The sequence below is a fragment of the Mus pahari genome, chromosome 15 (genome assembly GCF_900095145.1).
Source record: "Mus pahari chromosome 15, PAHARI_EIJ_v1.1, whole genome shotgun sequence".
In the NCBI taxonomy this organism is placed as follows: Eukaryota; Metazoa; Chordata; class Mammalia; order Rodentia; family Muridae; genus Mus; species Mus pahari.
The window spans coordinates 68,345,707-68,370,032 of NC_034604.1; the positions used below are offsets into that span (position 1 = coordinate 68,345,707).

General features: G+C 43.9%; 1 protein-coding gene and 1 pseudogene across 2 annotated transcripts in view; one reads left to right on the forward strand and one right to left on the reverse strand.

Moving 5' to 3' along the window:
* Window positions 1-24,326, forward strand: part of Dym (dymeclin) — a 265,401-nt gene that overhangs the window by 141,063 nt on the left and 100,012 nt on the right. The window contains exon 14 of one of the 2 annotated variants that reach the window (XM_029546929.1): window positions 465-629. The exons of the other annotated variant lie outside the window; for it this stretch is intronic. Within the exon in view, the coding sequence (XP_029402789.1) occupies window positions 465-629 (165 nt within the window). The remainder of the gene's footprint in view (window positions 1-464; window positions 630-24,326) is intronic. 2 annotated transcript variants of the gene reach the window in all.
* LOC110332903 lies at window positions 8,583-9,051 on the reverse strand (annotated as a pseudogene).

Here is a 24,326-nt window from a genome sequence, read left to right on the forward strand (position 1 = left end):
TGGGCATGTTTCAAGGCACAGGATGGGTAGTGTTGTAAAAGACTACTCCTCTGCTTTCTGAGTCAGCTGTACCATTGTGGAGCTCCTTCAGGAAGACTGAGCGTCCTGCTGCCTTCTGTCCTCACCCAAATGTAGCATTTTTGGTTGGATAGCGGTTACTCACTGAGTCTGTAGTGTTACCTGGTTTCAACTTGAACTTCTGTAACACCATGCAGTGTAGAGTGCTGTCTGGGTGCTCATTTGCTGTCTGCATGTATCTTTGGTGAGGTGTTTGCTCGGATCTTTGCCCATTTTTACTCATTTGTTTCTTGTTCATGCTCTTTTAATGACAGCTCTACCCACCAACCCGCCCCAGAACCATGTAGTAAAGATATACAGAAAGCTTTGAGGATAGAAAGTATGATTTGTTTATTCAAAGAAAAACGTCTTTCTTCTGTTTCTCTCCTTTTGCCTTTGTCTTTCAGTTATACCTGCCGCCACTTGCGGAGATATGTTTATGTGTTGGACAGATTGTATTCCCCCCGCTCTCCCTGTTCCGCAAGTCAGCGTTGCTTCTCGGCCCCCAGTGACAATGGAGAGGAACTCTTGTCTCTAACTTGCTCTCACATTCTCAGATCCTATGCCTCCAGGTTATTAACCTCTGCTGTCCATTTACTGCATGCTGCATGTCGTGTGGCCTGGTAATTGCATGCTTTAATGGGACACATGAATCGAAAAAGGTAAAATGTTATATTTAAGATATTAGCAAGTAATCAATCCCTGCAATGGCTTGCATTTGTTTTCTTATAAAGTTCTTCTTGAGAAGTTTATGTTCCTGGGAGAGGAGGCAGCTCTGCCCAGCACGGACACTGTGCACACTCTGAATTCTGTCTCCTTCCAGATCTTTCCTTTGACTTGCGTTTGTTGTGGTGCTTTGTCTGATGGGCGTCTGAGCTGTGTGCTGCTGTCTTGCTGTAGAGCACACCTGAGAGCCCACTGCAGGGCTCCACCCAGCTCCTATGGCTGCACTCAGTTGAGCGGCCTTGACTCTCTAGAATGGTAGAAATGATTCCTTTAGACTCTATGGTCATTACTCATTTACTACAGAGAAGTTAAAAAATCAGTCTGCACCAAGTTTTAGGCAAGCACAAGTTAAACAGAGATGGTAGACGTGTAAAGACGTTGATGGGGTATCTCCCGTGTCAGTGAGGATCAGCAGCTGCTGACCGTGCGTGGTACCAAAATGGAAGGCAGTACAACATGACTGCATTTCCTGTAAGTCAGAAATGACTTGTGCCTCTATACTCTAGCTGGAGAAGGTGATTTAAGGCAGTGTCTTCACTGCCAAGTGTTTTAAAGGAGAAGGAAAAACTCCATGGCAACCTTAAACACAAAATGGCAAACATCTGCCTCGCGGTTGACCTTTGCAGATGAAGGAGCACCAGAAGCTCTGAACTGTACATAATGTCTCAGTGAAAGCACTTTATTGGGGAAGGAAAAACGTGTGGTTCTAGTGGCTGATCTTTGTAGTAAAGTTCTTACAGACTCGTGGTGATAGTATGCTATAGACTCTTTGGTGGGAGGAGTAAAAACAAAATAAGCTCTTCACTTCCTAATATCTTCCTAATATCTGAGAACTTAGCAAACAAGCCAGGTGTGATTGCAGTGCTCAGGAGGCTACAATGGCAGAATCACACGTTCAGGACGAGACAGCTCTCTACACTATGAGACCCAATCTCCAAAACAGAAAGAATTTACCAAAGTAAAAGCCACTGGCTTGGTTGGAGGAGTTGGAGACAGAGCTTGTCTGGTTGTGCAGAATGGGGGGAGTTGCTGTTGATCATTGAATCCCCAAGTTGTCTGATAATTGACCTTGATCCTGCTGACAAGGAAGTATATCATTTGGCAGGGCTCTCCGAAAAACTGAAGAGACGGGTGGGGGAGATGATATTAAGGAACAGATGGCTCTAAATTGATGGCTCTATGATTGTAGCAGCCAGGATATTTGTAAGGTAGGTTAACAGGCTGGCCATTCGGGTAGGCACTAATAATGCAACCCTGTGTTCCAAATCTACAGGCAGGTGCTTCTTATAGTCTAGAAGCAGAGCTCCTTCTTGCTTGGGAGACATAATGATTGGTTGGATGGACCTTGTCATAGTCAAACTACTTTCTTGAAGTCAGCAGATCTTATGTGTCCAGCTTATCTGCAGATACCTTCACAGCAACATCTGGTATTTAATCAAACAAACCCCTTAGCCAAGCTTAACTTAGAAGTAGCCTGTATTCTGGTTTTCTTTGCATGTGCTAAGTCTGTCCTATCACCCTGCAAGCCCCTGAAGTGAATATTTAATCTTATTCACCACCATCATCTTCTCCCCTATGGTTTAGAGCACCTCGCACATCACTAACCCTCACTAATATCATTGGCAGTGGTGTCCTACCCTCTGCCACTTGTGAAACTGTGTACTTGCCATTGGGTTACATGTCCTGCTCTGCTGGAGCAGGGAGAAATAGACAACAAAAAGGGAAGGGAGTAGACCACCTAAGGAAGATACTGAGGGAAGGATGAGGGCAAGAACAAAGTGAGCGAGCACGCAGGCAGACTGGGAGCATCGCTGGAGAGCAGAGTGCTTCCTCTGCCTGAGCTCTGGCAGCTAGCTGTCTCCATGTGCAATTCAGAATGCAATTCTGGGTCTACTTTCAACTTCCCTCACTCCCCACCTTCACCTTGCCGACCTCTCTGTCCCTCACACATTTTGCTTTCTTCTCAGGTAAAGTTTAAGGTGTCAGCCACTGAAGGGTACTTTGATTTCCACTACAAAACCTCCCTGAGGTTCATGCAGGCTCATCATGTATCTGTAATGACCTGCCAGGCCTGGTCGGTCTAGGTTGCTGCTTGAGGAACACTGTGGGGCCGGAATGCTTCCTAGGGTTTTGAAACATGTTTTGGCTGTTGTTCGAGAGTTTCCACCTCCTTGTCTCAGTCCTGGACTGGTTACCAGATGTACTGCCCTGGGCCTCGGGGCCTGCCAGGCCACGCCAGCGTGATGGCTCCGGGACATGAAGCTCAGGCCTCTCCTGCGTAAACTCTCAGACTCAGTCCCACACCCCACACACCCCACCCCCCACACCCGAAATGTAGACTAGGGCAGGCCTGAGGATGAGATGCGTGTGTAAGAGAAGGTCCTGGTCACCCTGTCATGCCATGCTAGTTTAGTTTGCAAGCGACTGACATCCTGTATCTGCAATGACACATGCTCAAGTGTAGCTTTGCCCCAGCGGTAGAGGCGTTCATTCAGCAGTGACACTAAAGGACGGACAGAGCCAGAGTCTGAACAGAGCAGTCACAGACACTCACAGAACCAAGTGACACTGGCGTACACAGAGTGCTTCCTGTACAGTTTAGTTCCTAGAGAGCATGAGAGTGTAAGCACGTGCGTGTGTGCGTGCATGCGTACGTTCAGAGGAGGCTAATGCCGTCTGAAGGATGTACTGCTGTGAGGACTGATGGAGCACGGGCATGTCACTGACATCTCTTCCCAGTGTCAGAGTTTTGTGAACTCAGAGGGAGCATCTGGGCTGCTCCTCAGGGAGGAGGGAGGGCTCTGCTGCTGCGCTATAAAGATGCTAAGCCTGCTTACCAGTGATTCCCACCAGTCCTCGAGCTGTGCTTGAGAAAGACACACAGATGTGTGGAGCCCTCGGCACACCAGACGCCTTTGGGATTCCGAAACCACGCGTCTTGACTCAGTCTTCCTCTGCTCACACACCGTGGGTCCTTTAAGCATACTGGAGGGAGTCTTCTTACCTTCCTGGTCAGGGTCTGTTGGGTAGCACTCATAAACCTTGGTATCCAAGACCGAGCTCCGTGTCTTAGTCGCTGTACTATTCTGCCTTTATTTGTGTACTTATAATTTCCCTTCAGAGTCAAATTTTTGAAAATAAGAATGATTTTGTTTGTATATAATTCTCAGATCCTTTCCATGAAAACCTCTCTCGATAAGTATATTTGTATGATTGTAATTGCGGGGCCCTGTATTATCCAAATAGTCTAACTTAATGTGAGGTGACAGCGTCTTTTTAGGGGGAGAATGTAGTTCACCAAGCTTTGTGCCTCCCACGTCCGGAAACTCCTCCACTCCCAACCCTGGGAGCCCTTGGATCACTTTTCAAGCTCCCAGCCTTAGATGTCACTTGTGTTGAAACTGGATTGAGAATTTTTAGTAACTGAGAATTTGAATGCATTGTTAGTAACTACACAAAGTTAACTATATATGTGTGTATGTGTATGTGTGTGTGTATGTATGTATGTGTGTGTGTGTGTATATATATATATATATGTCAAATATATAATTGTATAATACTATTTCAGTTGAGGCAGAGACAGTGAGTGGTCAGGGTGTTGTACTCTGAGACACTTTGTTGTAAGGACAATTTATTTTGAGTTACTAGTAATTATGGTGCTTGATTCTAAGGTGCTGAGAAGAAAACAGGAATGTTGAAAATAATTTCTTTTGCTACTTTGGATTTTAAATTTGGTGTTCCCACACGTTAAACAAACTGGCATTGAATTCTGTCTTCAGGTAGTAAGTCCTTGGCTATGAGCACTAATCATGAACTTCTGGGAGTCATAGAACTCTTAGAGACTCTATCAGAAATTGTGGATATTATGTGGCAGGAAGAAAAAGCACCTCTGAATGTAGGGTTTGTTTGTTTGTTTTTTTAATGGAGCTGATGTAGTTTTAAAATTTTATGTATAGCTAGAAAACAGAGCCCGCACCCCCAACAGTAGATTAGATAAGACATTAGCAGCTTACTTATCGTGTAAAAGCCTGAGCAGGTGTGGCAGCTGTGCCCCATAAACACTTCACACTCAGTCCTCCTGCCATGTCCCCCAGACGCCCAGTCTTCAGCCTCATCTAGAGTCTGGATAGCTCAGTGTATAGTGTGCACACCACACAGCGGGAGATGGAAGGAAATGGCATCAGATGAAAATTGCTGTTTTTAAGGTAAGCTCACATTCATCTGAGTAGAGGTTAGTCACAAGTAGCCAACCTGTGTGAACAACTTGAAATTGAGCCTTTAGCACAATGGTCATGTGCTGGGGTAGAAAGAAGCTGTTCTGGGCTCCTGGCCACCCCAGTGCTGCCCACTGCAGAGGAAAATCACAGGTGCCTCCCCAGCTATGGATGTTTGTGGTCCAAGATAAGGCAGGATTATTGGTTTAAAAAACCCTCTGCTTTGGACTGTTTCTTTCATGGAAAACACTTTCATAAAAAGGAGGTACCTTCTGAAAGACCCTGAGGCACAAGGTTTGAAGTAAGAATTGATGGTAAAGCTTCATTACAGGTCAGAGAACTCGGGTTTCAGAGGCCACTTACAGAGGCACATGATGCACCTGGGGCAGTGAGTGAGCACCATCTCTGTCAGAGCGGGTGATGGGAGTGCTCAGGAGTTTTGTTGTTTTTCTTGAGACAGGTCTCTCCTCTAACTCACTGTGTAGCTTCAGTCCTCCTGCCTCTGCCTCCTTTATACCATGCCCAGGGGGGACTGTATTGTATCCAGGTAAGCTAGTGCTGTTTGAATTATAGTGCTCCCAGGCTTAGAAAGGTTGGCTTGCTTGTTTGCCCCTTTGGGGTCTTTTTATACTATGTAAAAAGTCACATCTGGTGCCTTCTCTCTCTCTCTCTCTCTCTCTCTCTCTCTCTCAAAAGTTTACCACTTCATCCGGATTCTAAGACAGTTTCTAAAATGAGTTTCCTCAAATGAGCTTTCTAAAACTGCTAGACCAATCTTGTCATAGTGTACCCCTCACAAAATCTGTAATGTATAAATATTTGAAGCCATAGCAATAATTTTTCATGCATCTGATACTGTCTTAATAATTCTGTTGTGGCCGTATGCCTTATTGATTTCTGTGCCGCTGTTGTGGTATGAAATGAAATGTATCATCCCACTTAAACCATTATGGTTTCCTTTTGAATTACATTCTCAGTACTTGATCTTGTCACCAGGCTTCTTCTGTGCTCTGAGATGTTGTGCTCAGCCGTACGGATTTACCGCTTGTGCTCTGTGAAACATAAATCAATACCAGACAAGTCAGTCCAGATTCGGAACTTCAGAAAGAAAACACAGTTAAGCCGTTAATTGTTAGAAATCATGTCACATAGGGTGTATTCTGCTTCAGCTTACTATCTTCCCCTCAAGACTGACTGGTGTCCTAGAGATCATGAGACACTGGGCCACGTCTGCACTGGTGCTGCGGCCGGGTCTAGGTCCATCTTACCCTCTTCTCTTGGCTTCCACACCTTTTGCCATTTCTTTTCAAGACTTTTTGTTGTAAATGTTAGAATTGCTTAAGATCTCTCTGAAGGTGTTCTCTACTCCCCTCAGCCTGCTCCCACTAGACGGCTGGGTCGTGCTGTTTGAGATAGTGTCTGGTGCAGGCCAGGCTGATCTCATGGAACCTCACTTTCTAGCCAAGGATGAGCTTGAACTTCTGAGTCTTTGGCTGTCACCTTCTGAGTGCTGGGCCTGGTTTACGCAGGGGTAGTCGGTGAATCCAGGCTTCTCCAATGTTAGCAAGTGCTCTACCTACCGAGCTATAGCCCCAGTCTCAATAGACTGTTGTTGAGGGCAAGAGGGTGTGTGTGTGTGTGTGTGTGTGTGTGTGTGTGTGTGTGTGTGTGTGTTGGGGGGTTGCAGTTGGATCTTGCACGTGCCTGGTGACTGCTGTCTCGCTTACTCAGACCCATGTCCTGTTTAGTCACTGATCCCAGGCACCGGCTGTGAGAGTTGGCTACTCGATAGAAACCTTTTATTTGCTGAGAATGAACAATTTTAGGTTCCTGAAAGAGTTGATTAGTTTTCTAATCACCACTTCCTTAAAGATTATCTTGTCTAGTTATAAAAAGGTAGTTGTCCTATTATATCACTATAACATCTTTAGGGTGTGCCTCAGGATCAGTGGATGATGGGATAATCTCTCTCTCTCTCTCTCACACACACACACACACACACACACACACACACAGATTTTTAAAAGATGAAGAAAAGCCACATGATGAGAGATCTTAAGTTCTTCTGGAATATGTAAATTATGTAAGTTGCAGAATTTTTTTCCAGTAAAAGATTTTTTTCTAGTAAACTGTGGCCGTGGAGGCAATATCAGCACACTTTGAAAGACTCCTTCTAAAAACATGTGCTCTGTAGCTCCAGGAAGCAAAAGAACACAGAAAGAAGGAGAATTATCTTAAATTAACTTTGTGTCATTAAACATAGCACTAAGAAATAATTTCCAAACAGGATCACCCTAACAAGCTTTATACAAACAATTCTGTTGTGGCATAAGTAAATTATGGAAGCAAATGGTCATAGCAGGATGACAAGATGCAATTTCAGTTATATAGGTGTCATACTAGTTTCTCTGCTGCAGCAAGCCACTCTGACCAAAGCAACTTAGGGAGGAAAGGGTTTATTTAGCTTACACTTCCACATCACTGTTCATCATCAAAGGAATCAGGACAGGAACTCACACAGGGCAGGAACCTGGAGGCAGGAGCTGATGCCCAGGCCATGGAGGAGGATGCTGACTGACTTGCTCCCCATGGCTTACTCTGTCTGCTCTCCCCCATTAGTCACTACTTAAGAAAATGCCTAACGGGCTTGTGTAGAGCCTGATCTTATGGAGGCCTTTTCTCAGTTGAGGCTCGCTCTTCTCAGGTGATTCCAGTGTGTGCCGAGCAGACAGTTACCTGTATAATAAGGAGTGAGACATACCAGTGTTTGTGTTAAAAACTCTAATTTATGTTCATGTGCATGTGTGTGTGTGCGTGTGTGTGAGAGAATGCCGTGTGTGTGTGTGTGTGTGTGTGTGTGTGTGTGTGCGCGCGCGCGCGCGCGCGTGTGCATATAGATGTAGAAGCCAGAGGAAGACCTTGGGTGTCTTCCATGCTTCTGTTCCATCCCCTTTAGACTGGGTTTCTCACTGACCGTGAAGCTCATTCTGTGACCAGGCCGGCCTGCCAGGGAGATCCTGGGGCTGCCTTTCTCCTCCCCCAGTGCTCAGCCTTACCAGATCTCTCTTTCTTCTTTTTAAATGTGATTGCTGGGGATTCAAACTCAGACCCCCATGGTGGCATAGCACTCACCCTTCCCCACTAGCCACCTCCCCAATCCTGATAGAAAAACTAAGCTTACACTGTGCGCAGTTAGACGTGTTCAGAAAAGTACCTTCCTTAGAGGAAGGTTGGTAAATTTTTGTGAACACCAGAATTAACAACTTGGCTCAACCTAAATGTTATAAGGGCCCATCTTGGTGATCTTAAAAAACAATAACAACAACAGACACCCAGCTTTACTGTATACAGTTGATTATCCAAAGGGGAAAATTTTTGATTTAAATTATTGGTTAAACTATAGCAAAGGGTGCCTATAATGATAGTCATCTTTATCCCATGGGAAGAATGAATACCCTGAACATTATCAGCTGAGGGGACAGAGTTAAGAAGGAAGGGTATGAAGCTTCCATTTGCCTTTTGATTTGGTTTTGCACTGTGACAATACTTCATTTCATGCCAACCAGGGCTCCGTCCCAGGCTGCCTCATAGGTTCTCTGTGGGCTGGTGGGGCCAGCACGGGTCTTTCTTCTTGACCAGCTTGGCTTCTGGGAAGAGCTCATTCAAGTCATCACTGGTCATCTGGTCAAAGGGAATCATGTTCCTCATTTTCTCCAGCTGTTTCTCATACTCCTGGATCCTGAGCTGAGATCTAGACACGAACTTAGCACAGTTCTTCACATCCTCCTTCTCCTCCTGTCCACCAGGGCTGCATGTTTATTCTCAGGCACAGGAATCTTCAGAGCATAATACTGCTTTTCAGAATCATCCACCAAGCCAGCCTTTGCTACATTGGCCTAGTAGTAAGCCCAGTCAATCGTTGGAGGTTTCTCAGACAGCCAACCTGGTGTGGAGGGTCTCATTCCAGGACTTTAGGGCACTTCCAATTGCCTTCTGGTTTTGGGGTATGAGCTCCACACAAGATGGTTTTTAGAGCAAGTTTATGCCCGGCCATCTTGAGATACTTCACCGACCCCTGGCAGAGCGCTGTTTTTAAAAGCAGATGGAGATCTGCTTTTAAAAAGCAGTAGTCTATCTTTTATCCACCAGCTGCTTTTTAGGTGGCGATCTCCTTGGTCAAGGAGACACCGTAGCCACATTTGATATGTTCTGTGGGTCTGTAGGTGTGGCCAGAGTTCCTGAACACTTTCTCATGCAATTTAGACTGTGCGTACAGACAATCGGAGTGCACACAGAACTCCACATGCTGGATGCTCTTCCCCTGCGGCTGCCATTTGCAGGGAATGTCATGTGCACATTCAGACACGCAGACTTGCACAACTGCTTATTAGAGAAATATTCTTGGTTACTGAGTGTCTCACAGAGTTAAACATACAGGCTTTCCCATATATGGAAGAAAAGTAATTCCACCCACTTGCCATGCCTTGGCATGTCATGATGCCAGCCCTTCACATTTATTTGACTTCCCGAGCTTAAATCGACAGTGATGTAAATCGGCAGTTAAAGCTTCCCCTACCAGCCCTTGATGACTAAGCCATCACACAGCTGAGGAGAAAGGGAGAGCCACTTCAGTTTGGCTGCACAGTGGCAGTCACATTCAGTCTAATCCCAGCCCTCTGAGTTACAGTGACAGGATTATTTATTTCTAGGCTACAAAGGATGAGGAAGCAGAGAGAATCCAGGAAGTAAGGATGGCTGGGCAGAGATTCGAAAGCTGGCAGTAGAGTTGCAGCCTCCCTGGAGTCCCTGCTCTGATCAGACTTCCATCTTCCTGACTGTCACAGCACTGTAAAGATGAGCATTTCTCACCACGCAAGTCCTCCATGACTCTCAGCAGATAGCTTCCAATCTCAGGGAGCTGCATGTCTTTAATCCCAGCACTCTGCGGGCAGAGGTAGGTAGGTCTCCATGAGTTCAAGGCCAGCCTAGTTCCAGTCAGCCAGGACTACATGGTGAAACCCTGTCTCAGAAAATAAAAAGAGATTTAAGTTTTCAGCTGTTACATGTTTCACTCTGTTTCCTGTCTGAGCTGAAATAGGAATTAGAGATTGATGTATAGCATGTTTCCATGTGTGTTCTTAGCTTGGGCTTAAACTGGAGTGCATTTGCATATCACAAAAGAACTGTTTATAAGAGCTAGCTCATTAAAAATTAATTTTAAATGAACCTTAGCTGTACCCTGTGGATTTTTAAAGGCTGCACGTGATACAGTGTGTTCATATGCAGAGTCCTCATTGGTAATAGCTGGTATTTCCCGATCTCTCCAACAAATGTGATTCTAATTAACAATTATTGCTTTAGTATTCAACATAACTCTATGCGATGTTACCTTATACTCCTTCTGTATGGGTAAGGCACAGACACACAGAGTGACAATAGAAACTGCCACAGTGGAGGAGGCACCCGTAGAGGTGGGTGGCTTTGTCCTGCACTGTCCTGGCTCCCATGCTTGTCACAGGAGTCTGTGGCAATTTCAGCCGATGCTGAAGCCACTTTCAAGTCCTGATTTATTAGACATTTTAGCTATATTGTATCTAAAGTTGAACTTGTTATGTACCCACTTACAGTCGGAGATACTTCTAAAACTGGGACTTTTGAGTCTGGATTTAGACTGTGTAAACAGGAAGCACTATTTTGTTCTTTGAACTTCTGTGTAGCATCCTAGAGCCAGCTGCTCAACCCAGATGCCTCCTCTCCAGCTTTGAGGCGTGGCCGGGGGGAGGGGGGTGGGGGCACCAAGTCTGCCTCTCACTTTCAGTAGAAGCTTGGATTATTTTGGTTCTCATAGTAGTAGAGTGAGTGTTTGTGAGATATTCATATTCTCTGTCTCCCCAACCTTTTCCTTCCTGCTCCCCACCCCATAGCTGCTCTCTCTTCCAGCACTCGCTTGTTGTTGGGGTGATCCTGTCGTTGCCCACCCCCACCTGCCACTGTGCTGGGATTGAAACCAGAGCCTCACACGTGTTAGGAATTGCTCTCCCACGAAACCACATCCTAGGCCTCTCAGGTGGTTTAACCCACTCTATAACAGAAGCATGGATATAGACATCCAAGGTAGCCCAAAGGATGAGTCCTACTGTCACCTACTACTGTCACCTACTGCTGGGGGTCGGCAACTTAACATGATTTGGAATGGTGGCTGGCAGGTCTGGTTTCCTTGTCATTTCCCTGTTTGGTGACTGAGTGACTTTAAGTAAACACACAGATGTGGCTTTCCTGGGGATTTGGTGGTGTCTTTAATGATCCCCGAAAGTCCATTCTGTACAGATAGCTACAATGACACTTAGTGTCATTTCTGCAAAATGCAATAGTAAGGGAAAGATTAGTATATTAATCTAGAATCTGAACAAAAAGCTGCAGAAAGATATATTTCTACATATTGGATTTAAAAGAAATCAGGTCTGGGGAGGACTTACTGTCTTTTAGCTAATTGTACCAAAGCTTCTGGAGTTTTTCCTTATGATCCGTAAGCCATCTACTCCGAGATCATCACTGTGCATTAAATGCTCATTGCTGTACCGCAGGGGCCTTCGCCTGTCCTGTGGTGCGTCCTGCTTGCCGTTTCCACATCTTAATCAACACTGTATCACTGAACATACACTACAGGCTGGAGAAGCAATGTGCTATGACTGTACTGAAGAGGACTCCATCTTCCTGAGCTTTAAAATCGTCTTTCTGAAGAGTTACTTTCTGTGCCTGGCACCAGCAGCAAATACAAGAGATAGCCCAGCTCCCAGATTTTGTTTGACACTTGTGTGGCTGTGGCAAGAATCATCAGTGTTTCCCATTGTGGTGGTTGTTTAGAGAGATCTTACTTCATATTCAGAGCGTCAGCCTTCCCTTCCTCTTGTGAATGTAACACTGAGAAGAGCGAGCTGTCTGTACCCACGAAGACCCTGGGCTCTCACTGAACTGCTCCGCTGAAACTCTGCAGCCCAAGCTGAAAGGCCAGTTTCTTGCCGGAATGCACACCAGCCTATGCCCTTTGTGTTGTCCAGTCTTGGTCTCCTAGTGCTCTGCCTGCCCACATGCTAAATAGGTATTATTTCTAGGCTTAGCTCATTGTTTCATAGAAAGTACAGGTCATTTGTTTTTTAATATACTTTGGATCAAGATGATGAGAGCAGTCTGTTACTAAAGCTTTTTTTGATATTCTATATGTTATTTAGAAGTTTGCAAAGCATCTAAACACAGACAAAAAAACAGACATCTGAACCCATGATTCTAAAAATAAAAAACAAGGTCTTACTACATATTCCCAGTTGGCCTGGAATTGACAGTGTAGACTCAGGTGACCTTGAACTCATGGAGGTCTGCCTGCCTTGTGGAATCATGGTGTGTGCTGCCATACCAAGTTTGTGCCCATTCTTCTTCTGAGCAGACAGATCTGAAAGGCTCACTCCCAGTTCTGTTGTCTGTGTGTCACACCTCCTCCAGTCAACCCATGCCTCCTATACCACACCATCTTACTTTTTTGGGCTAAAGAGACAGGACTCACTCCTGGATGGGGAACTTGTACCTCCCGTCTTTTCTCTTTTCCACATGGTACTTTACGTGAGGACCACTCAATGTGGATTTCACTTTCAATTCCTTCTACAGTCAAATCGATGGTAGCCTTGCTCCATGGTAGGCTATCCCAAAGAGCAAGACGAACTCTTGGCGTCATTGCTTACTTCTGTCGTGTTTAATGTATTTGTATCCCTGAAGGGAAATCTGTTGACATACAAAATTTACTGCTTTTCATGTACTGAGACATGTGCTCATTGGAGTAGTGTGATTTGCCTTCAAGAATGAGAAGTGATAAGCAAGTAGTCTTTGCAGTCAAATAACTCTACTCATTTAGAATACATGGCAGTGTGTCACAGTCCCCCGAACCAAAGACATAAAATTCGCCTTCCCCACATATGTGCGTAATGGCACATGTAGTGTAGTTGTCATGCAGTTGTTCATAACCTGCTTATCAGATGGCATAGTCTGAGGTTGTCCAGTTAGGAAAACTTTCTTCTGATGCCCTGTATTGATAGAAATACAATTATTTCCCAGAAGTATAATTACACCCCAGCCTACTGATCTTGGGGGATTTTGTTTTTTTGTTTGATTGGTTGGTTGGTTGGTTTTTTTTTTTTTCTTTTTCAAATGTTTGAAGAAAGTTTGCTTTTCATTGTTTTAGATGTATTATTTCATTTAAAATATCTTTCTGAAGTTTTCCTGTTTCAGGAAGACAAGGCAGGAAAATGGCCACAACTTTGAGGCTAACCTGGCCTAGGTAGTGAGTTCCCTTTCTCACTACAAAGTAAAGATAAAGAACTTGCTAGTGGAGATGCTGGGGCTTTAGTTCCTTATACCAGATTGTGGTTCTGATGCAAGACGCTGGCTTCCTGTCATCTTGCTCTCCCAGCTTCCCTCTGTGGAGCATCACTGTCCTGACTGCCAGTGAGCTAAGAGGCACAGAGGTGGTTTTTAGAGTTGAACAGATGTCATGACATGAGCAGGGTGACACCAGGACTCTACTGCACCAACTCCCATGACACTCGAATGACTCCCTCTGAGTGCCTTCAGTGAGTGTGATCTGTCCTTTGACAATCAAATGACTATCTGTGTGGCTTTGTCTCTCTGTCCTCTTGGGCAGTGTTTGGATTTCTGACCTTTACAAGATCCCTCTGCATTGTGCATTTGTTTGATTAGATAAAGGTGGCGCAGAAAGCTCATTTTCTGTCAGGCTTCCAGGAACTGACATTCACTCTGATATGAGAGAATATGGTGAGATACAGCAGTGAGTTAATGTATTTCAGATTTGAACCTTAGAGAGTTCGTGTGAACAGTGCAGTTCGTTAATAGGATGTGTGCAGAGACGGTTGTTCTCAGGTAGGTTCCTGACTAGTGTGGCTTTTGAAGAGCAATTGGAAGACGGGCACTGCAGGACTGGTAAGTTTGTTCCAAGCGTGGGGTGGTATAAAAGAAAATACAGGCAAGAGTGGGTGAGAGACACAAAGGATTCATTTAGGAGAAAAGAGCGGGGTAACGGGACAGGACGTGGGAAGAACTGAGATCAGATGTGGGGATAGAAGAGTCTGCAGCCATTTGAAATGGAGAAAAGGGCTGTGATTCAAATATCAAGAGCCAAAGCAGGGAGGTGAGGTGGGCGCCCTGCCCCCCAAAAGAGAATACAGACAGGGTTAGTATGCTTCACTGTTTAATAAGAAAGACCGTGAGGGAACAAAGTGGGAAGTGAGTAATAGGAGTTGATCATAAGAGAGTGAACTATGGAGACAGGACAGATCTGCACATGAAACTGTCCTTGCTCCAATAGGACACGTGGCTTCCCCATTTCCTAATTACTCGCACATCATTAATAAAGCACAAAGGTAAGAGAAAAATTAAAGTCCTTAGTATTGGAAGTGATACATTGTGCTAAGGATAGAGCTGCGTGCTGTTGGAGCATGTGCTGGTTTGTACAAGAGCCTGGTCTAAGCCTAAAGCAGTGCAAAGGCCGAAGCAAAAACAAAACTGCAAGTAGGTACCAGCAGTCCACCAGGATGTGCAGGAATGGCCGCTGGTGCTGCAGGACAGGGCTGGTATTTCTGTGGTGGTGTGATGTCAAGTCAGGTGACCAGCGCACATACTCATTCTGCAACCGAAAGGCCAGTGCTAATTAGCAAGAGAGATGGTGTTCTAGCTTCATCTCTGTGGCTGTGATAAAAGTATCCCAAACAAAGCAAGTCATGGGAGGAAAGTGGGTGGTTGGCTTATAATTCCAGCTCCATTGCACAGGTCCAAATACAAGTCCCTTCCAGCAAGGAAGTCAAGGCAAGGACGCAAGAATAACTCGCATCACATCCAAGTTAAGAGCAGAAAGGAAAGAAAGAATGCTTGCTGGCTGCTTGTGCCAGATGCCTTTCTTTACTATACAGGTCTGGGACGAGCCTAGGGAATGTTGTAGCCCATAGTGGGCTGGGCCAGTTAACAAACAAGGCAGTCCCCACAGACATACCCATAGACCAATCAGATCTAGATAATTCCTCAATTGAGACTGATTTTCCTGGTGATTCTATGTCACTATTTAAAATTTAGCACAGGGGCTGGTGAGATGGCTCAGTAGGCAAGAGCACCCGACTGCTCTTCCGAAGGTCGGGAGTTCAATCCCAGCAACCACATGGTGGCTCAGAACCATCCATAACAAGATCAGACGCCCTCTTCTGGAGTGTCTGAAGACAGCTACAGTGTACTTAAATATAAATAAATAAATAAATCTTTAAAATAAAAAAAAAACTTAGCACAGTTGGGGAGAGTAGGGAAGCCTCACTTCCTGGGCATCAGGTATGAATGAGGTAATTCATGCAAAACACTTAGCATAATACCTGTTAAATGTTAAATACTTAAATGCTAATATAGTTATTTTCTCGATATACTCTAACACTGAATGTCTACATATTGGTAGCTCGTGTGCCTTATTTCACACCCAGTGCCATCGAAGGCATCCTCACTTCTCAAAGGGAGACAGGTTTTCATAGTCACGTGACATTCACAGTCACATGACAGATAACTGACTATAATAATTCTCGTGTTGTAACAAGAGATCCTTAAGGGTGTCTCCATTAGCATTGCCTGTTTCAAACCCAGTTTCTGTTCTGCTGCAGACAAATCCCGTAGTCACTGTAAGAGACAGCCCAGTAAGTTAGCCATTTAATTTTATGTTCTGAATAAGAAGTGTAAAACTTATTAGCTAGGAGGGGGTATTCTTAGCATGCAAAAAATGAAGACATGGATTTAGATCTTTTAAGATTTAAATACCATTCAGAAGAAATTTGTGATGTTATCAGTGGGTGAATGAGTGTATCCTTCTTTAGCCACTAACATCTGTCCCTTCTTCCTGCAGTGCCTCTTCCCTCAGTCTCGGCATACTTATACATCTTTTGTGTGTCTTTGCTTGGATGGCACCTCCTCTGTGAGGCCATCCTCACCATCCCATCCAGAGCTAGGCCTTCTTTCTGGCTCTGTTCATCTCTCTGTGGCTTTGCTTTTATAATTTCCTGGACTGTGGTTGTTTCAGAAGCACTCTGGTAATTGTCTACAATTCTGAGATCTGCTCTAAACACCAGCCCCATGGCAGAGTACAGATCTCTGCTTCTCTCCTGCTTCAGTGACCAATCCTTAGACATGTGAGCTTTCCTTTAGAATTGGCTTGCTTGTAAAATAGTTTATTGGACGGTCTCAGTGTGGGAGGAGTTGTGGCTGCAGCTGAAAGCCAGGGCTCAGCTGTCTTCCATCCAGCCCTGGAGGAAGGCAGCCCCTCCCCAGCATACAGAGCAGTGTGGGCAAATAATGGCAAGAAATGGAAAAACTCTGCTGTTGTTTTTCCCATGGAAGAGAAAGTTTCCACTGCTGGTCTTGGGGAGCCAAGAACCTTGTGTTGACTTGGAGTGGAAGGGAGGGTGAGTCTGCTTGAACAGTGTAGCTCCATATCCTAAGCAGCTCTAGCTGCCTAACAAATACCACAGACTGAGAGACATGCATGAGACACATCTCCCCACAGGGCTGGCATCCCGCAGTGGGTGCTGTCTTACAGTGTACACGTGTGGCAGGCCTAGAGAAAAGCACTCTGTTGTGTCTGCTAAGAACACTGTATTAGTTACATCCATTTGCCCAAGAATTTCATACATAAATTCATTGTTTTTAATAACTGAGTAGTACTCCATTGTGTAAATGTACCACAGTTTCTGTATCCATTCCTCTATTGAGGGACATCTGGGTTCTTTCCAGCTTCTGGCTATTATAAATAAGGCTGCTATGAACATAGTGGAGCATGTGTCCTTATTACCAGTTGGAAGATCTTCTGGGTATATGCCCAGAAGAGGTATTGCTGAGTCCTCCGTTAGTAGTATGTCCAATTTTCTGAGGAACCGCCAGACTGATTTCCAGAGTGGTTGTACAAGCTTGTAATCCCACCAGCAATGGAGGAGTGTTCCAGATATTTTGCAAAACGCAAGAAAACCAAGAAGGAAGACCATCGTGTGGATACTTCATTCTTCCTTAGAATAAGGAACAAAATACCCATGAAAGGATATAAGTACAGAGACAAAATTTAGAGCTAAGATGAAAGGATGGACTATCCAGAGACTACCCCATCCAGGGATCCATCCCATCATCAGCCACCAAACCCAGATACTAATGCACATGCCAGCAAGATTCTGCTGAAGGGACCCTGATATAGTGGCCTCTTGTGAGGCTATGCCAGTGCCTGGCAAACACAGAAGTGGATGCTCACAGTCAGCTATTGGATGGAGCACAGGGCCCCAATGGAGGAGCTAGAGAAAGTACCCAAGGAGCTGAAGGGGGATGCAACCCTGTAGGTGGAACAACAATATGAACTAACCAGTACCCCCTGAGCTCGTGTCTCTAGCTGCATATGTAGCAGAAGATGGCCTAGTCAGCCATCATGGGGAAGAGAGGCCCCTTGGTCTTGCAAACTTTATATGACCCAGCACAGGGGAANGCCAGGGCCAAGAAGTGGGAGTGGGTGGGTGGGGGAGCAGGGTCAGGGGGAGGGTATGGGGAACTTTCGGGATAGCATTTGAAATGTAAATAAAGAAAATAATAATAATAAAAAAAGAACACTGTATTAGTGACAATTCCATTGCTGTGATAGAATACCATGGCCAAGGCAACTTAAAGAACCATCACTGTAACTTACAGTTTCAGAAGGGTAGCATCCATAACTGGAACTTGGTCGCAGGAGCTCATGCAGAGATCTTGGAGGGTGCTGTTCACTGGCTTGCTCCTTGGGGCTTGCTCAGCCTGCTTTCTTATAGAACTCAGGACCATCAGCCCAGGGATGGCACCGCCCACAGTGAGCTGGGTCCTCCCTATCAATCACTAATTAAGAAAATGCCCTATAGACTTGTGTATAGCATGCTCTTATTAACACAGTTTCTCAACTGAGGCTCCCTCTTCTCCAGTGGCTCTAGCTTGTGTCAAGTTGACATAAACTGCCAGTACAATAATGATAGTGACAGCATGGCAACTAGGGCAGAGAGGGAGGGGCTGGAAGTGGCAAGAGACCTTTTACTGTTAAGTCCCACCCCCTCATTCCTTGAAGTTCAGCAAAATTCAACAAAATTGGTACTCTTCTAAACAAGATCATACATGGTGTAATTCTGTATCCTGGACATACAAATGTCCTATTGTGGAGATTCTTTATTACAAATCAGTTTATCTTATCTTATAGAACTGGGGGAACTTACACCCAAATTAAGATACATTTATATCAAAATTAGATTTAAAAAAAAAATTGACATGTAAATGTAGTATTCAACAGCGTAGCTGTGGTGTTCTTGGAAAACATTTTTTTTTGCCTCGAGTTTCTCTTGTAAAATCATCTTAGCTGGGCTGGAGAGATGGCTCAGTGGTTAAGAGCACTGACTGCTCTTCCAGAGGTCCTGAGTTCAAATCCCAGCAACCACATGGTGACTCATACCCATCTGTAATGGAATCTGATGCCCTCTTCTGGTGCTGTCTGAAGACAGGGACAGTGTACTCATATACATAAAATAAATAAATCTTTAAGAAAAAAAAAATCATCTTACCTCTATTCTATCCTTGACTTTTCTGTCCAGAGTATGTCTATCTGTCTGTCTGTCTGTCTGTCTCTCTCTCTCTCTCTCTCTCTCTGTCTCTGTCTCTGTCTCTGTGGAGAGGAAGCTGCAAGCCATTTTCTCCATGGTTCTTGTCTTTGCTCCTGCTTGAGTTCCTGCCCTGACTCAGGATGGGCTGGGATTGGAACGTATAAACCAAATAAACCCTTTTTTCCCCCAAGTTGCTTTTTGTCCTCGTGTTTATCCCTGCAGTAGGAGGGAAACTGGAAGAGCGTGCTTTACTATAGGCCACCCTTCCTTGCTGTAAGTTGACATTTGCTGTTTACTGGTCAGTAATTGAGTTGCTTCTTTCAACTCTGTTCTCTGATTTAAATGCTTTCCCAGAATTCCTTCCCCCAGAAGTAACAGCTAATCACCTCCAGATTCAAAATGAACATAGATTTTAACTTCATGTTGAATAAAAATGGTGCATGATTGCGATAACAATTTATCTTTCATTGAGAAACAAATGTTTCTTCCTCACAAAGATAGACTTGTATATTCTAGCTGAATAAATATTTACTTTTAGTCTGAACAGATTAGATTTTGTAATCCCAGACAGTTTGTGTCTGTCTAAATAGTTTTCTTATCAGACTAGCAATAAGCTACCAGTTTTCCAAAAACAGATTACTTGACAAGTAATTAAGTATATTACATAAAAGCAACTTGGGATCAAATATTATGTAACTTATACTATTGGCTGATGAAACTCTATGGTGTAGCGCATGATACTTGCTCCACTGAAAATAAAGATTAACCCTCTCCACCTTGGTAATAAACAAGGGATTAAAACAGATTTACGCTTGGGATCTTTTGCCCAAAGCTTTTATTTTTCTAGGATGGTGCATTAGTGCTGGGAGAGAGTGTCGTTTGCTGTTAGCATCTCTATTGATGGAGAGTGACCAAAACAGCAAGCAGCTGGAACCAGAGGATGTCGTAGAGATGGCCCTTACCTTTCCTCTGAAACAGGGACAGAAACGTGTACATAGTAGATAAAAATGGATGTGTGTGTGCTACACACATGCCATGGCACATGTATGGAAATCTGAAGATAACATGTGAGATGAGAGTCAGTTCGGTCCTTCTACCATGTGGATTCTGAGGATCAAACTCATAAAGACTTGGTCGGGATACCTCTCCCCACTGAGCCCTGCGATACTCTTGATGGTGAGTTCGTGACATCCTAGCCCTTTACTGGTCATTGTTTGGATGGCCACCTTATCACCTGCTTTTCCTTCTCCTAGTTGCCTTCATTACTGACAAGAACAGCAAAGTGACCTCATTCTCCTTACTGACTTGAAGACATTATAGGGTGACCATGGATCCAAGCCAAAAACTGTGATCTGGGTTTTAAGTAAATACTTGAAGCATATTAGAAGTGTTAAGTGTTTGCTATGCTGGGAAATCTCCAATTGCCTCCTTAAACTGGGAACTGTCCACTGTTGGTCTCCTCCCCTTATCAGTCATAACTAGGACAGGAAGCAGTCCGTCTGGCAGGTAGCATGCTTCAGGGTTTAGGTAGCAGGTAACACAGCTCTTGCACTGTGTTGGGAGTCAGGTCACGTATTCCGTCTCTGAGATTACCATTAGTTTCATTTCATTCTGTCATTTGTCCGTTCCTCAGACATAAAGGAGTAGCTGGTCTCCACATGAAAGACCGCAAACAGAGCAAACTAGTTCCTTTCAGTGTGTTCTAATGAGATTGCATAGCAAATCTTCCATGGCTGGGATCGGCCATAGCTACAGAGCCAGCAGAGGGAGCCCAGTACATGGGTTTATCTCTGAGTCTTGAAGAAGACAGACAGACAGAGAGGGCAGGGAGGGCTCAAAACTAAGCTCGCTTCTTAAAACAGGCAGTGTTTTCCTGTCTACAGCAGAAGGTCAGCTATGACTTTGTCTTAAGGTAATGACATTTCTTACGTCTATTGATAGAAGCCTATCTTTATAATTATTGGGAGTTATGGTAATGAGCTGTATTTTAATCTGGTTTTGTTTTGGTTGGTTGACTGGATTTTTGTTTTGATTTGGTTTTTATTTTTGTTTGCTCATTTGTTTGTTTTTTGAGACAAGGTATCTCTGTACAGACCTGGTTGTCGTGGAACTCATTCAGTAAACTGGGTTGATCCAGCCTCTGCCTCTGGGATTGAAGGCATATGCCCCCCCCACCCAGCTGATCTTCATTTTCTTGCACGGCTCACTATATTGCTAAGTGCATTATCAAAGACTCGTAGACATATTCAGTGTGTTGTTGCCAACGCTGCTGTTTGAGTACACAGGTGGTAAAGGGTGTTTTAAGTAAGAGTTGTGGAGAACAGAAGTATGCTTCGCTAAAGTACTGAAGTACTACCACAGCAGGGTTTTGAAGGCATCTGAATAGAGCCTTGCTATTGCAGGCTTTGAGGGATAATGAGGACAAGGCCTCACACTAGTGAGCTTGTTTATGGGGAACATTAATTCTGAGCTTGTTCTGACTCCCATCTCCTGACCCCATTCTCCCTTTGCCTTCCAGTCTTCCCATCCCCACACATTCCCATCCTGTCTTTCCCTCTGGGTTTTTATTTTTTAGAAAATTTTACTGAAGACAGTACAATGTGAGTTGGAAATTGAATGAAACCGAACTTCCAAGACTTTTAGTTAAGGCCAGAAAATGAGATGTATGGTTTCATTTCAGGCTTTGATGGTACTTTCAGGCATGGAGACCTTACTTGGTGGTTTGTGTTTGGTTTGCAGGCTATGGGAAAGGGGCTGCTTCTGTATTTCACAGTGAGTCATAGCCAGGGTAGGTTTCCTGTGAACTTACTGTGAATATACTCGGTTTGTGTTCTCTGTGAAAAGTATTTCTAAACTTTAACTCGCAGAATATTTTATACATGAATACAGTCAGAAGTTTTTTTTGTTTGTTTGTTTTTTGGTTTTTGGTTTTTTTTTTTTTTTTTTAGGGGAAACAAGGACCAGGAATAACTAGCACTGTGGCCATTGGTACAAGAGATATCACAGAGTAACTGAGGCAGGAGGAAAGGAAAGACCTGGCATATGTGCCCTTGAACATCTGTTCACTGAAGCAAGTATATATGTGCAGAGCAAGCATAAATTAGTAACTAATTACATGCAGGTTCAAAGGAAGTAGATATAAATATAAAAGTTTTTACAGATCAGAGCCTTTTTTAAAATAGTAATATAGCTAGCAGAGATTGGAAAAGAAAGGATTTAGGCGGGCCAGCAAGATAACTCAGTGAGTAAAAGCACTTACCTAGCAAGCCGGTGACCTGTTCCCCAGAGCCCAGGAAGAGAACCAAAACCAGGCCCACAAGGCTGTCCTCTGCCCGTCACACATACACAGTGGCAGATATGTACTATTTATATACATTATGTGAGCAAACCACACACACTAATTACCAAGTTTTAAATTAAGGGAAAAAAAGAAGTTATAAGTTCAAGCCTCTAGTTCCAAATAAAACTTCCTTTTCCTGTGACTCTCACAAAGGCTAATCAAGTACCAATCAAAGAAGTCACAGAGTGTGGTTAGGACGAGAAACATCTAAACCGTGCCTTCCTGGAAGTTCTGTACCTGGCAGAGGTGCCAGTCTCCTTGCTGTCTCCTGTTCTCTCTATGACTGCCCTGGGAGCTCCCACAGAGTGAGCACTTTGTTTAGTGACTCCCTGAGGAAATGTCTTCACCTTCTGACCTGCTGAGTTACCCTCAGCTGCCACTCTGCCCATCCTGTGCTTGCTGCAAGGTAATTCCTCTTTTCAGGTGGATTTTCCCATTAGATATTATTTCAAATCCAATTACTACCATAAATTAGTGAGCTGTACTATAGGAGCTTTTTTAAAAACTGGATCAGTATGTGACCTGCTACCTATATAGGTTTCTCCAGATACTAAGAAAATGTGACAGAAAAAAAAAAAAAAAGACAACCTAAATTCTGTAACATCAGATAATCTATTTCTGTTCTTTGCAGGATATATTTTTCTAATAGAGAGGGAGAAATACTGTAATAATAATATATGTATGCTAACTGTACACCATTTAAAGTCTTTTGATATAGTTAAATTTATATGATGTATATATATTTTTAAAGTATGTGCTACCCAAGAAGTAGGTATAAATGTAAGTTAAAGTTGGGAATAAAGATCACCCTTGAATTTAGTTATTCTTGCTAAATAGCATGTCAGCGAATTTAATCAAAATTGGGAAAATTTACCTTTAAAAGTCTTTTCATGCTACATCTACTTAAATATTTTTCTCACCAAGTTACTTTTAAATTAAAAGCCATGAAAGAAATGCACAGGACTGCCTTCATGAGAGACAGCAGTCACTGTCAAAGTCACTCTCAGTTTTGGTAATATAGTTAGTGGATCATGTATTGACAGATCTTGAATTTTACCTATTTTTCCTCAACAAACGTTACCAGTAATAATTACAGTAATTATATAACATTAATTTTAAAATTATTAGTCATCATTCTGCTTTGCTTCTGACTTGTCTATTTGAGTTTTAGTTACCTGTAACTTAGGGGAATTAAATTCCAGAGAGAATTTCAGCATTTCAAAACAAACATTGTTTAGGTATGTATTTGGGCTGACCATGCTGTGTGGTTAGTGATGTGTGCTTTGGTGTGTCTGAGTTTGGTTGTGTGTTTTAGAGTGGAGTTCATACTGAACGCTGTAACTGCTGTGTGAAGTTCTTGCTAGAGGTATGTGGATAGCAGTGGGACTGAGTTCTGCAGTTGTACTTCAGGGTGTGCTGTTAGGTGGGGACGTCACTTAATAGGTATTAGATATGATGTGACCCTTTGATGAGAGTTTGAAAGAGATGAGTTACTGGGTCTTCCTTGTGGTGTTTACTGTGGGATGGTATATTCCATCCCAGTGGGTCAGATCTGGGCGCGGCCATGATGGGCACATCTGCAGTCCATGTCCTGGGCCCTTCCTGGTAGTACAGAAGTAAACACACTCGCGAGTTTCTGAGTCACCTCCTAGGAGTGCTAAGGCTTTGCATTTTGTTTTCTGACCCCCATGCCTTCATTTTAAGACTTGTCTTAGAAATTAATTTTAAGGTGGTTGTTTTCTATGTCACTAGATTATGGTTATGAAGATGGAAATGAGTAGGTGGGCAACGTACTTTGTCTAGCAGTCCCTGTCTATACCATGTCACTGTTCTTAGCAAAAATAGTTGCTTTATTAGCCATCACTTTACCTCAACTGAAAAATAAAATAAGATTTTATTCTTAAGGCAGGAATACCATTGAAGTTTCTCTCACTGGGGTATGAAAGTTAGAAGAGAATAGGACCAGTCAGCAAAAGTTGTGTAGTCACAGCCGACACGAGGGCTCGCTCGGCACTTACAACATGTGCATGTCTGTGTTACACGTACTAGGTCTGTGGTAGCTTCTAACTAGACTGTGAGCAGCCTTCTAACCAAGGCCACACAGATGGAGAGAGCAAAGCTTAGGACAAGCTCCTCCCCCTGAATGCCACGCCCATAAGAGGCAAGGGCCACCAAGGGAATGTTTCCACCTCCACAGACTTGGTTGTGATTTCTGTCTTGTTAAAGATGTTTCAGTCCTTACCTCCTTCCCACATTTACTGCAGTCATCCAACTCTCCCTCCCTCCCTCCCTCCCTCCCTCCCTCCC